Raw genomic sequence first — 13,976 nt, 5'->3', positions numbered from 1 at the left:
TTCGATTTCCAGCCATGTCAGGGATGAGAACAATTGAAGAGCTGCCTCACAGTGAGCTAACGGCAGCTATCCTCGAGACTAATGAAACAGAAATGAAGGTACTGGCAAAAGAAAGGAAGGTGAGGAGCCAAACTCAGCTGGGAGAACCGTGGTCGCCAACCCACCTGCTAGTCGCCCTAACACATCCAAGGTTCTCGGCGAAGCAAGAATGGGAAAAAGGAAGGAAGCGACGAGCCTTAATTATGGTACAACCCCGACATTTGCTAGGTGTAAACATGGGAAACCACGGACCGCAGACGGTGGGATTCGAACCCATCATCTCATGCGCACTTTTTAGTGATAGATTTTTGTACTCGTTGGAGAAGTAAGAAGGGTTCCGGTTATACTGACAACTGAATGGAAATTAAATCTGAATTGAATCGATAATATGATTGATCCATCGATATGAATTTTCTAAATCTTTATTATTTTAAGCAAACAAGTGTGTCACACACATTCCCGTTGCGAAACGTGTTCCCAGCATGGCTTTGCTGTGTAAACAACAACAGTGCGCCAGATGTCGCACAGCGATGATAAGCGATTCTTAGTTTGTCTTTCAAAGGTTGCCAATACGAATCTCGAAGATAACCGAAGTCGACCGCTTCAGCACTAGGGTGTAAATCTATGGCTAAAAAGTGCGGAGATAATACGCGACCCTCATCGGCTGGTTATGACAGGCAGCAGATACTACAGGGAGAGAAGTTCCTGTCCGAAGGGATTCGTCACGCCGACTACAAGTCAGGCCTTATGACTGAGTAGACCAAGGCTCATGAACACCACAGAATGGGGTTATAAGTCACATTGTATCCCAGTGATCTTAAGGCCCGTTTCTCGCATGGAAGCCCCGGGTTCAATTTCCGACTTTTCACCTGGATCTGAGGGTTCGTTCGAGGTCCACTCAGCCTGCGCGGTTACTCCTGAGGAGCTATCTGACGGTGAGATTACGGCTCCGGTCTAAAATGTCAAGAATAAGGGCCGAGAACATTCGTCGTGCTGACCATGCGTCACCTCGTAATCTGCAGGCCTTCGGGCTGAGCGGCGATCGCTTGGTAGCCGAAGGGTTAGGGCAGGATGAGGGCTATGAGAATTCGCCTCACGATAGCAGCAGGTAGGGTGGTCCTTCAGACTGCCACAGACTCAACAGTTCTAGGTGTTTGTCATCATCATATTACAGTATCAAGAAGGGTATCCAGCCGTAAAACTAGACAACCCACCTAGTGCCTACCGCAAATGCGAGGAAAGAAGAACAGGTTCTCAGGTTGGATAGTAAGAGATGAAATGGAGGAGGCTGACAGAAGTAGAAGCCAGGGGCCCTGTGGTTACCTATCCTACTTACCCCCATTTTTTCACCTTTTATGTCGGCAGGGGAGTATTGGACATCCCCCTGTGGAAACTCAGTCGACGTTTCGCCATGGCGATACTTGCTGGTAAGACTATCACATCACTATCATGAGCTGGAACGTTTGAGATATCAGCTGCCAAAATCCTATCCCATCCTGTGCCGGCGTGACGCAAAGCCAATTGTAAAAACAAAAATATGGAAGTCAGTTGCGTTATAGATCGTCTAGGGGGAAGCATTCAGACGCTCGCGGAAAACATCCAATGTTGTAAACTGTAAAAGAAAGTGTATCCAACGTACGGTTTAGAAAATTTGGTTCTTCAAGCAAGCAGACAAAATACAAATTGAATAAAGTGAAATCCAAGTTCCTTCGAAGTATTGCATTGTAGCACGAATGAATGACGATAGAAATTGTTAATTAGCAACCAACCAACCAACCAACCAACCAACCAAGCAACCAACCAACCAAACAACCGAGAGGAAGTAGACAAAGCAAGATGGACAGAAGATATCAACTTTTTGAGACTGGTCTAATAATGTATCGTACCTTAAAGATAAACTGGCCCATGTTGGATATCTTGTCCGCGGCGCGCTTGAAGCAGTGGAGATAGTCCCTGGTGAGGATGAAGTAACGCTCCTTCCAGCGGGAGAACAGTCTGTCTCGTTGCTGCCACAACAAACCTTTCTTGATGGCATGCATCTCTCGCCCGGTCGTTGCCAGGAGTGACTGGAACAAACAAAAATCTTACGTGAAAGACCGTGCTGGTCAACTGTGAGGAATGGAACTGTCTGCACAAGAAGGAGAAGTTCGAACTTGAAAACAACACATGCACTGACCGGAACTCGAACCGCAGTCGCCCACAATCACCCAATTATTACGCTGTTTTAATAACATTAACTAACTGCCAATAATTGTACTTATAGTAATTAGCAACATCTATATGTATATAAAATAAGAGTTTTGTTTGTACATTGCTCAGAATTTGAAAAGAATGGTATTTCTGTATCGATCATGTCCACAGTAGAAGAAAAATGCAGTTTTTACTTTTCCGTAATGTCTGTCTGTCTGTCTGTCTGTCTGTCTGTCTGTCTGTCTGTCTGTCTGTCTGTCTGTCTGTACACGCATCACGAGGAAACGGCTGAAGAGAATTTGATAAAAATCGGTATGTAAAGTCGGGGGGGGGGGAGGTGAGCCGCTACAATCTAGGCTGTAAATCATTTTATTCACTCTGAGTGAAATGGTAGTTTAGGGGAAGGCCTAAAATTCAATTCTCAAATATTTATATTATTAGTGGTCATATCGATAAATACTACATAACTAAACTGATATAGAATTAAGTTTCTTATCATTCACGTCTTATGCATTTTTACCGTACCGGCTATGATAACACAGATATTCATGAATTTGGATTTTTGTTGCTAAGTCCATATCAACGCCGAGCCCCGACAAAATGGGTAAACAGAATTTAATGAAAATCGGTATATAGAGTCGAGGAATAAGAAACTACAGTTTAAGTATAAACAATGCTATTAACGCTGGGTAAAATGGTAGTTTAGGGGAAGGCACCTAAAATTTAATTTTTAAATACTTATGTTCTTCGTCCTATGGAAAACTACTATATAACAAAAGTTATAGAGAATACAATTTCCGATCATTTATGTTTTATTCAGTTTTACCGTACCGAGTATGATAAGAGTGGCATTTCGGAACCGGAAGACAATTAATAATGTGAAGGCCTACAATATCGAAAGCGCGTAACATTGATCAACAATACACTGGCGTTGTTTGTTGTAATGTTCTTTGTCTCTTATGCTGACATTCAACTCCGATAGAAGGGATTACTGCTGGGTACCGAGTATAATAGCCTAATTGAATATTGGCGGGAAATAGCTGAGGAGTTAGATAACTTTCTTCTTTAGCATGCCATTCCTCTGATTCATACGTTTTCTGATACTCCTGGTACGTAACACACTGGTTCATCATAGTATGCCAGCTATTCGATACCTACTCTGACGCGCTGTTTTGAATGAGCTGTGTGCGCACTTAAGTCAGAGTCTCAGTTAGTAGCCCCATGGCACTAAAGCCCTTGAAGAGCCTTGGCCTACCAAGCGACCGCTGCTCAGCCCGAAGGCCTGCAGATGACGAGGTGTCGTGTGGCCAGCACGACGAATCCTCTCGGCCGTTATTCTTGGCTTTCTTGATCGGGGCCGCTATCTCACCGTCAGATAGCTCCTCAGTTCTAATCACGTAGGCTGAGTGGACCTCGAACCAGCCCTCAGGTGCAGGTAAATATCCCTGATCTGGCCGGGAATCAAACCCGGGGCCTCCGGGTAAGAGGCAGGCACTCTATCCCTACACCACGGGGTCGGCCAGTAGTAGTATGAACTGGTCTAGAATTACAATTTAGGCTTATTCCAAATTATAGCACCACAATTCACGAGATAACTCAAAATTCAACCCTGAAATGAGCCGTTTCTTAAGAAAAGCTTCTTCCTCTTCACTTTTATTAACTCTACATTAATTTTATTCCAAATTAGCAGCGAGGATGTGGTTTCTTCTCTGGCTTGGAGGAAAAATTGCCTCCACGTCAGATAGTTCTTTCCCCCGCCAGTGTAGTGAATTGAGATTTTCCGACTCATCGGGCACTCCCAGGAAACAGATAAGTAAACGGGCATAGTTTTTGCCCTGGGACTATCCACTATTCGAATCCCCCCGCCGAAAAAAAGACGAAGATTGTTCAGGGATCACGGATGTCTGCGTTTTGGTCATTCCAGCTCTGTAGCTTTGGACTGTTAGTTCGGCAGCATAGTACCGTTCGTTAAAAGTGAGAAAATGTGTGGTTTTTAATTTGATCGAGTATTTCATATGAAAGCATTGCTTTGAATCGCGCCATTCCTACTGACGTCATTGTAATGACCCATGTTCATTTCAGTTGGGAAAACTACTAAGAGAGTCTCCTGCCATTATAATGAAAACTCCGCAACCTGATTGTGACTGACGGTAGGCAAGCTGGCCTACCATTACAATGAAAATTCCTTAACCCAGTCTCCATATGAGAAAATACGTTGGTGACTTCCCCGTCGTGCTTCTAGGGCAACGTTAAGAGCTATGCAACTTAATACAACCTTGCTCACAACGTTTACACTACCTAACCTAGAATTCTGTATAGCCTACAGTTTAGAATTCCGTAGCGAAGCACGGGTACATCAGCTAGTCATTAATACACGAAAAATCATTCAAGAAAGTGGACTCAGACGATCACTAGCAAGAACCGAGGAAAAGAACAACTCGAGAAGAGTGCGCAACTCATTTGACGGTTTCGATTGTCCTACTTTTAACCTAGTTTAACACAGTAGAAGACCAGCAAGCCCCCTGTTGAAGAGAGCGATTCAGAAAGGACAGAACGAACGTCATAAATGAATTACTTTTGCTGAACTTGAGGTCAGTTTTGTTTTATCGCTTGATATGTTGTGAGAGACGACACATAATAGTCCTAAAACCTTGCGTAATATAAAACAGACTTTGATGAAACCAGGCCTGACACACACGTGTCACCTTGGCCGAACACGAAGCGTGTCGCCGATAAACTCAAGCCGTCAGCATAACACAGTGCCTATCAGTCACACTTATACAGTCCTCGACCACTTCGACATTTTACTCTACTAGATAGCAGAAACACTCTACTGGATGAATAATAATAATAATAATAATAATAATAATAATAATAATAATAAACTCCGCCACTGCCGGTCCCAAGCCCGGGGCCTCATCTTGCAAGTGATGGGGAAGGAGGAGGAGGAGGAGTAACAACCTCGTAAAAAAACCTGGGTCCATCTGGCTCCGGATGGTAGCACCCTGTAAGGGCCCCTGCCTAGGGTTACAGGTGAAACCTGGTCAACGGTCTCGAAGGCGGATGAGGAATTTAATGTCCCAACGGCGGAGAGAGCGGAAGAACCTAGTGGAGTAAAGCACGAATAAAAAATCATTTCGGACTAACAATCCGATCTTATCTTGGAATTAATTTCCTACCTTGTACAATGTACAATTTCAATTGCAGAATGGAAAGTCCGCTGAATGAAAGCACTACCCCAGGTTGTAGCTCGGAAGAGAAATCCACCACTGCGTTATGCAATGCATCGGGACCTAGGGTTCTGGGGAGTCCCAACGTCTGCAATAAGGGTGAGTCGGAGCATCCTTGGAATCCGTCCAGACTTAAATTTAAGAGGAAATTCTTTGCAGGCACTCTTAATGTAAATTCCTTGTTAAAAACCGGCAAACAGAAAGAACTGGAAATTTTCTTAGATAGACATGAAATCCAGATCTTAGCAGCTCAAGAGACACGGTTTATGGATGAGAATGTAACAGAAACCAAAAATTATAGAATCTTTAAAGGTAAACCAGCAATCAAAATTATGACAGGAATGCCACTACTAGGTACCGCCTTTTATGTCCATAAAGCAATAGTTGATAGTGTTATGGAATTCAAATCTAGTTCTCACACTTAAATGCAAGAACAAAGTATACATTTGTTAACTGTCATGCACCAATAAATGAAGAACCCAAGTAAAACTGAAGAATTCTGGAGTCTTCTAGATGATGAAATGTCTGTTATTATTCTACTAGGTGATTTTAATGCACAGATAGGCAAAGAAAACGTTTTCAGCAAAACAGTAGGGGCATATCCGGCACACAAAAGAACAAACAAAAATGGCATGAGACTAATTAATCTCTGTAAATCCTTTCACCTAAAATTAATGTCGACCTTCTTTAAGAAACTTCCAAGAAAGGCTAAAACATGGGTGTCCCCAAATCCGATGTAGGTGAGTTTCAGTTGGACCATGTAGCTATTTCTCAAAAAAGTATTAAGGAAATTATGAATGTTAAAGTAATAAGAAGTGGGGAGTTTGACTCCGATCATTACCTCTCTAAAATTAAGCTAAAGCTTCTACCTCGCAGGAATCAAAGAAGGCCGAGAAAATTAATGAAATACAACATAGATAGGCTCAACATTACACAAGCAACTACAGAAAACTTTCAGGAAGAAATTAAAATAACTCAGCATGGCAAATGCCCAGAATTATCTAAACAGATTAATAGTGCAGCGAAGAAAGTATTTGGATCAGTTAAAACTAAAAAGAAAGTATGGTGGAATAACGTATATGAGGAAGCACTTATGGAAAGAACGAAAAAGTGGAAAAAATGGAAATGTTCCGGAAAGAATGAACACTATGAGCTATTTAAACAACAAAGACAGGAAACAACAAGAATGATAAGGCAGGATAAAAGATCTTTTGAAAAATCGCAGCTAGTAGAAATTGAGAATATTTTTGTAAGAAATAACTCCCGAAATTTCTATCAGACCTTTAAGAATAACCTGAAAGTTTATCAATCCCGGAGCATTTGCTTCAGAGATGCAAATGGTAATATTGGCCTTAACAATGCCGAGAATTGTGAGATTCTGGCAAAACACTTCGAACACCTGCTGAACTGCCCTGAGCCAAATCATAAATTGGAATTTTCAGAAATTCAGAAAAATTTAGAAGCTGATTCACCTCCAACAGCGGAAGAAATAAAGGAAGCATTAAAAAATCTTAAAAATAACAAAGCTAGTGGGGAAGACTCCATAACAGCTGAACTTTTAAAATGGGCTAAACCAAAAATTATAGAACTACAAATAATCTTTGAAGATATTTGGGAAACAGAAAAGATCCCAGAGGATTGGAAAGTGGTTCTCATACACCCATTACACAAGAAGGGTAACAAGCAAGATGTCAACAACTACAGAGGTATATCTCTCTTGCCTGTTGCTTGCAAGATATTCTCAACAATACTACTAAACAGAGTAAAATCGACACTGGACAGTCAATTGGGTGAATATCAAGGTGGATTTAGAGAAGGAAGATCTTGCTCCGAACAGATTTTCAACCTGAAATCTATAATTCGACACAGATTAATACACTCCAAAGACATAGTTGTAACATTTATTGACTTTAAAAAAGCTTTTGACTCTGTTGATAGTAAAATTTATGGGTGAAGTATCTCGACCTTTCAAAATAAATACAGGTGTCAGGCAGGGCGATGGTCTATCTCCACTCCTTTTCAATTGTGTCATGGAGAAAATTGTAAGAATTTGGAATGAAACACTGAGAGAATCTAAAATATTGCCACTCTTGCTGGGGAAGAAGAACAAAGGTGTTGCAATAAATTGCCTAGCATTTGCAGATGACTTTGCCATACTTTCAGAAAGCCTTACATATGCAGCAATGCAAGTCAATCTCCTTGAAAAGACAGCCAACATGACAGGCTTGAGAATCTCTGCCGAGAAAACAAAATTTTTGACGAATATAAAAAGTGCCCCAAAGTTTTTAGTAACGGATATTGGTCAAATAGAAAAGGTAAAGAAATTCAAATATTTGGGTGAGACAATTCAAGAAAATGGTTTAGAAAAATCTGCTATAGAGGAGAGGATACAAAAGATGGAAAGAGCGTACGGTATAACTAAGAATACTTACAACAAAAAGTGCTTATCAAGAAAACTTAAAATAAAGCACTACAACACAGTAGTGAAACCAGAATGCCTTTATGCCAGCAAATGTCTAGCACTAAACTACAAGCTTGATAAATTAGAAATATTAGAAAGAAGAATTATAAGGAAAATATTAGGTCCTCCAAGAATTGCAGAGTTTTTGAAATTAAGAAGTAACAATGAAATTTACCAGAACGTAGAAAACATATCAGAAACAATAAGAAAAAGGAGATTGCTATTTCTTGGACACATTTACAGAATGGATGACAATAGACTAACTAAACGAATCTTCAAGTACCTTTGGGAAAAGAAATCAACTACCACCTGGATTCAAGAAGTCAAGAAAGACCTGGAAAGGAACAGCATACAGGAAGAAGAATTATTGGAAAGAAAGATTTTTAGGAAGAAAGTCTTACAAATGGAAGGATTCCAAGGGAGGAAGGAAAAGAAGACAGGCACAAAGTGGACTGAAGACATGAAAAAGAAACACAGTGAAACCATGAAAGAATACTGGAAGAAAAGGAAAGAACAACTAAGGAGGAACAACTGAAATTGTAACGTGGTCCTTAGAAGGTCGGATCGCAAGAATAATAATAATAATAATAATAATAATAATAATAATAATAATAATAATAATAGTCTAATAATAATAATAATAATAATAATAATAATGTTATTGGCCTTACGTCCCACTAACTACTTTTACGGTTTTTGGAGACGCCGAGGTGCCGGAATGTTGTCCCGCACGAGTTCTTTTACGTGCCAGTAAATCTACTGACCGGAGGCTGACGTACCGTATTTGAGTATCTTCAAATACTGCCGGACTGAGCCAGAATCGAACCTGCATAGTTGCGGTGATCCCCTCAGCCCGGCACACTTAATTCTGTACCTATCAATTTAAATTATGTAGTTAGTGATTTGGTCAAAATAACCCTTTCAGCGGCAGTGCGTCACGTCAAACATTTACCGCGGTATACCCAAGTCTTCATGGTTGTGGCAGTATGGAAGCTGGCGTCGTGGCGCTCAATAATTCGGAAAGCTGCTACTGACCCAGTGCGGAAAGCAATGGCAAACTATCACAATGCCCTTATTCTAGCACCGCCATCACTTTTTCGGTGGACCGAGCTCGATAGCTGCAGTCGCTTAAGTGCGGCCAGTATCTAGTATTCCGGAGATAGTAAGTTCGAACCCCACTGTCGGCAGCCCTGAAAATGGTTTTCCGTGGTTTCCCATTTTCACACCAGGCAAATGCTGGGGCTGTACCTTAATTAAGGCCACGGCCGCTTCTTTCCCACTCCTAGCCCTTTCCTGTCCCATCGTCGCCATACGACTTATCTGTATCGGTGCGACGTAAAGCAACTAGCAGGAAAAAAAAACTTTTTCTGTGTTGCTATTTGAAGATCCGACAAAGCTCCGTGCAACACACTCCTATACTGAGATGTGCCTTCTTCACGTTTCTTGGCTGAATGGTCAACGCTGAGAACTTTGAGTCCCAGGTTCGATTCGCAGCCAGACAGAGCATGCGGGTGTTCTCAGGGTGTGAAAGTTCGCTGTCAACGAAAGAAAAATAATGCATTATTTAATTTCATTTGTTTAAATGTAATGGTACCGTCCGGCGCCGCTAAAACTGGTTAAGACGTTTCAGTTTCCAACGCTTTATGTTGATTTCGAGTTCCGCGCGACCGTATTCTGTTGCTTACGGAATCAACTCGGAGGCTTAAAAGTTTTAATATTGGTAGTGAAAGCACAGTAAAACCCTTGCTTTTCATCACTTTCTTACGGTGACAAAATAAACAATAAATAAAATAAACTTTTGCAATATTACAGTATATAAAAGGTTACAACGCCAGAAATGGCCAAAGTACGTATTTCACTTTTAAAAGAAAATCGTAATTCTCTGCAGACTTTGTTTTTCTGCATGTCTTTCTGTTACCATAATTCATTTCTAAAAATGTCAAATATCAATAACTAGTGAAATACATAGGGGGGGGGGGGGGAGGGAAGGAGAAATATGCGCACTTACGTTTAATCCGTTATCTTTTTTTTTCTAGTGGCTTTACGTCGCACCGACATAGACAAGTCTTATGGTGACGATGGGACAGGAAGGAGCTAGGAGTGGGAAGGAAGCAGCCGTGGCCTTAATTAGGTACAGCCCCAGCATTTGCCTGGTGTGAAAATGGGAAACCATGGAAAACCATCTTCAGGGCTGCCGACAGTGGGGCTCGAACCCACTATCTCCCGAATACTGGATACTGGCCGCAATTAAGCGACTGCAGCTATCGAGCTCGGTAAATCCGTTATCTATAACAACGCCTGAACGCCAGGAAACGCCACTAGGACAGAATATTTGTCCGTCTCTTCATCCGCAGAGCACAGAAAACATACACGTAGGCTGTAAAAGTGAGCCAGTCCACAAATGGTAGCGATAAGGCCAAGAAAGTTATGTAGATTACTGTATATTGTTAGTGCTATTAATCAATGGTGTCTAAAATACTGCCTTAATTAATAAAAAGAATACATAGTAAGTAGGGGCGTAATTTGCTATGTCACTATGAGTCACGTGTGCATATCTCGCTACTCGATATCGACATATTCACACCCTTTGCATCCTTCAAACATAAAATGAAAATATTCCTTTGAAGGACACTCCAAGTTTCTATGAACTTTGTTCTCGCTAACTCTGTAACTCAACCTTCCCAGTTATTCTTGTTATATTGTTATTGTTGTTAATTTACTATTGATAATATTGTTGTCGTCTTATTAGTGTAAAAATGGGCCTTCATCGGCTGTATCTACAAGTAAAATTACCCTATTGCAGTCACCTGATAAGGTGTTCATATTTGTAGACACACGAATATTCTAATATTATTCATGTAATTATAAGCATACATTTCTAGTTGTGGATTTATGGACATATTTCGGGACTGCCCTGCCTGTAGAGTTACTGTTGGCTATGAAAATGAGGAAGAGGTCGACATTCCGACGAGGAAATGCTGTACGTGGAATGCTGACGGCAAGGTGAATGACATAATCACATTCTTGCGCTGCGAGAAACTCATCACGGTTATTCCCTGAGTAACCCGCAGGACTAATTGTGTGTGAACCAAGGGCATATGTATGCGAGAAAGTCACGCTCATTAGCTCAAAGATAAACAAGAGCACATTTCCAAGGAATTCATCCATGGGTTGTCATACTCATGTTTCTCAACAAGGTGGCCTTAGTTAGAAAACTGATCAATGCGTGTCAACTTTTGAAACATGGATTTGTATAGGCGTATATGCAGTACTCCCAGCGGCGAAGCGTGCTAGTGACCACTGGTAACAGTTTGGAAATATAAAAATCGAATATTCTTTAATATTAATATTTAATATTTTTGTTTCTTCGCCGGGACGTGTTGCGACAGGCTGTTACCACTTCATGCAGTGGTTACGCTTTGAATCTCTCCTACCAGTTAGGTGAGTATTACTGTGCCTGCGCCAAGCACACTGAGATGTATCCTGTTACGTTCTCCGGTCGTATTATCACAGCGGAAAGTGGAAACAAAAGCTTATAACGTCGGTGCTGAGCTGTTCCGCCGCGCATTTTTATATTATTGTGTTATTGTTTTCTATACGATGTGACTTCTCTTGTTAAAGTGTGAATTTATATTTAATTTATGTCAGGTAAGGATACGTCGCTTCCATCTCAAGAATGTTCGTGTTAAGCTCTTTCGAGCGAAATTTCTTTTGAAAATAACTTCAAAAAAAGCCGGGCTGAGTGGCTCAGACGTTTGAGGCGCTGGCCTTTAGAGCCAACTTGGAAGGTTCGATCCTGGGTCAGTCCGATGGTATCTGCAGGTGCTCAAATACGTCAGCCTCGTGTCGGTAGATTTACTAGCAGGTAAAATAACTCATGCGGAACTAAATTCCGCCACCTCAGCGTTGCCGGAAAACCGTAAAAGTAGTTAATGGGAAGTAAAGCAATTATTATTATTATTATTATTATTATTATTATTATTATTATTATTATTATTATTATTATTATTATTATTATTATTATTATTGTACCGGGCGGTACACCTCCACGCCGCTAATTTAAAAGTTGCGCCTGTTGAAACTCCTCTGCTGGAGGAAGTCTGAACTCTATTGACGGTATTAATTTTCAAGTTTCTCAGAAGATGTCACTACCTGGAAATTTTGGAGTTTTTGAACTGTGTCATTTTCGACATATTTTTCTTTTGCTTGTAGTAAGAAGTGTGAACTTTCTCTTCTAGAGGACACTACTGAAGATCAACAATAGTGCACCCTAGTGCGGAGTGAAAGAACTGTTTTTTTGGAGAAATTTTTATTTCAAAAGTTTGTTTCTTGTTAAATTTCCTTCTGTTATTGTTTAAGTTGGCTGTATACCCCTCTCTTTCTCCTTGTTTTGTATTCAACCAATCCCGAATTTCTTTTATTAATTTCTGACCAATCCGAGGTATCTTCCCCCAACTTAAATATGTTGCTGTATCCTACCCAATAAAGACCTTGTGGGAGGGTGTTTTCATTCCCCTAACGCCTCGAACCTTCCGCGAGAGGATATAAACTGCTGATTTTAGGGTCTCCGGGCCACTTCTGTTCCATCTTTCAGTGTGTAAAGTACATAGCAGGGGGCGGGTAGCGCCTCTTTCTCCGGCGACAGTCAACAACCAGGTAATGGCCGATTAATTACTTCTTTTCTTGCTTGCTAAGCAGTTTAACTCTCGGGGCGGGTCCGAAGTTTTTCCATTATGTAACCTTCCTTAAAAATGTAAAGAAACTGGTATCTATTCTATCTTTAAACTACGTATTGGGATAGAGAGTGCTTAACCCTCTCGAGCTCCCACTCATATTGTTTTGAGGTGAACTTATTTTCTCAACCTATTCTTCCTTAACATTATGTAAATTTGTTTCTTTTCTAAAGTCACCTCCGTAGTATGGGATTAGCCCTTGCATCAGTGGCCTAGAGCCAAATTAGGTTTTAAAAACAAAGTGTATTAGGAGTGCAGATCGCCTCCTCTCAATTGTTATTTTGGAGGTCATGTAATTACCCCTTTTCATTTAATAGACCTCAGTAGGTTGGGTATTTTACCCCTGTGTCTATGTCCAGTGAGGACAACTTGAAGGTGGAGTTTGGTGTGGCCTTTGAGAGGCTTAAAGTTGAGAGCGAGTGGCTCTTTTTGAAAATTGAGTGTTGTATGCCTCGTGGAGGCTTTTCAGTGTAATTTGGAGCAAGGGCTCCTAGGCATGAATGGGGTTTTCTGCCCCTCTGTTGAAACTTGTGTTTGGGGTAAAACTGAGCTGATTGCCCAAGCATTGTGAAGTCAGGGCGCGAAGCCCAAATCCTGTAAATATTGTAACTACCCTTTTGACTTGCTACTTTGTACCTGCCATGCTTGTTATTTCCTTATTTTGAAAAGAAAATATAACCTTGTTAAATTTTACATTAACTTTGATTCCGTAGTTTGAGACCCGTTCACGCCCGCACCTTCTTTCACCTCTACCTACCACTAAAACACGGTAACAAGTGGTAGCAGAGCGTGGTTGAATGGGTCTCAATTTAGCCCCTTTTGACGGCTAAACATTGTTTTGTTCCGAACTCTAACAATTTTCTCAGTTGCTGGAATTTTTTTTTTATTTTTTCAAACTTGTTCTGTCATCATGCCCGGCCCTCGCGATGTTCTCCATCTTAACTATTTGCGCAAAGAGGAGTTAATCTATGAATTAACTATTAGAAATGTGCAATCTGGAGGCACGGTTGCAGTAGACACAAATAAGCTTAGAGAGTCCCTTGAGTTGCCTATTTCCATCCCCACCTTGGGAGAGAAAGAAGTTGACGACTCTCTTTCCACGATCGTCGAAAATATTACTGGACTAGCTTCTGTAGTTAGTTTTTTTGATGAAAATGATCCTTCTCCTAATCAAATTAAGCGTGTGCAAGCCAGGCTATATCATTTCTCAAATAGAGTTAACGATCTGTTGTCTCTAAAGCTGAATGACGTTCAGAAGAAGGAAGCTAGTACGCTGCTTGAAAATATTTCGGAATTGTCTAGCAAGGTCACTCAATTGTTAAC

The 13,976-nt window shown here is 40.9% G+C and overlaps 1 protein-coding gene across 4 annotated transcripts in view; it reads right to left on the bottom strand.

Moving 5' to 3' along the window:
- Nucleotides 1–13,976, bottom strand: part of LOC136871573 (uncharacterized) — a 171,808-nt gene that overhangs the window by 80,302 nt on the left and 77,530 nt on the right. For 3 of the 4 annotated variants that reach the window (XM_067144999.2, XM_068227145.1, XM_068227146.1), the window contains exon 2: nt 1,926–2,105. The exons of the other annotated variant lie outside the window; for it this stretch is intronic. In XM_067144999.2, the coding sequence (XP_067001100.2) occupies nt 1,926–2,105 (180 nt within the window). The remainder of the gene's footprint in view (nt 1–1,925; nt 2,106–13,976) is intronic. 4 annotated transcript variants of the gene reach the window in all.

The sequence above is a fragment of the Anabrus simplex genome, chromosome 4 (genome assembly GCF_040414725.1).
Source record: "Anabrus simplex isolate iqAnaSimp1 chromosome 4, ASM4041472v1, whole genome shotgun sequence".
Lineage (NCBI taxonomy): Eukaryota > Metazoa > Arthropoda > Insecta > Orthoptera > Tettigoniidae > Anabrus > Anabrus simplex.
This window is presented reverse-complemented; position numbering and strand designations above follow the sequence as displayed.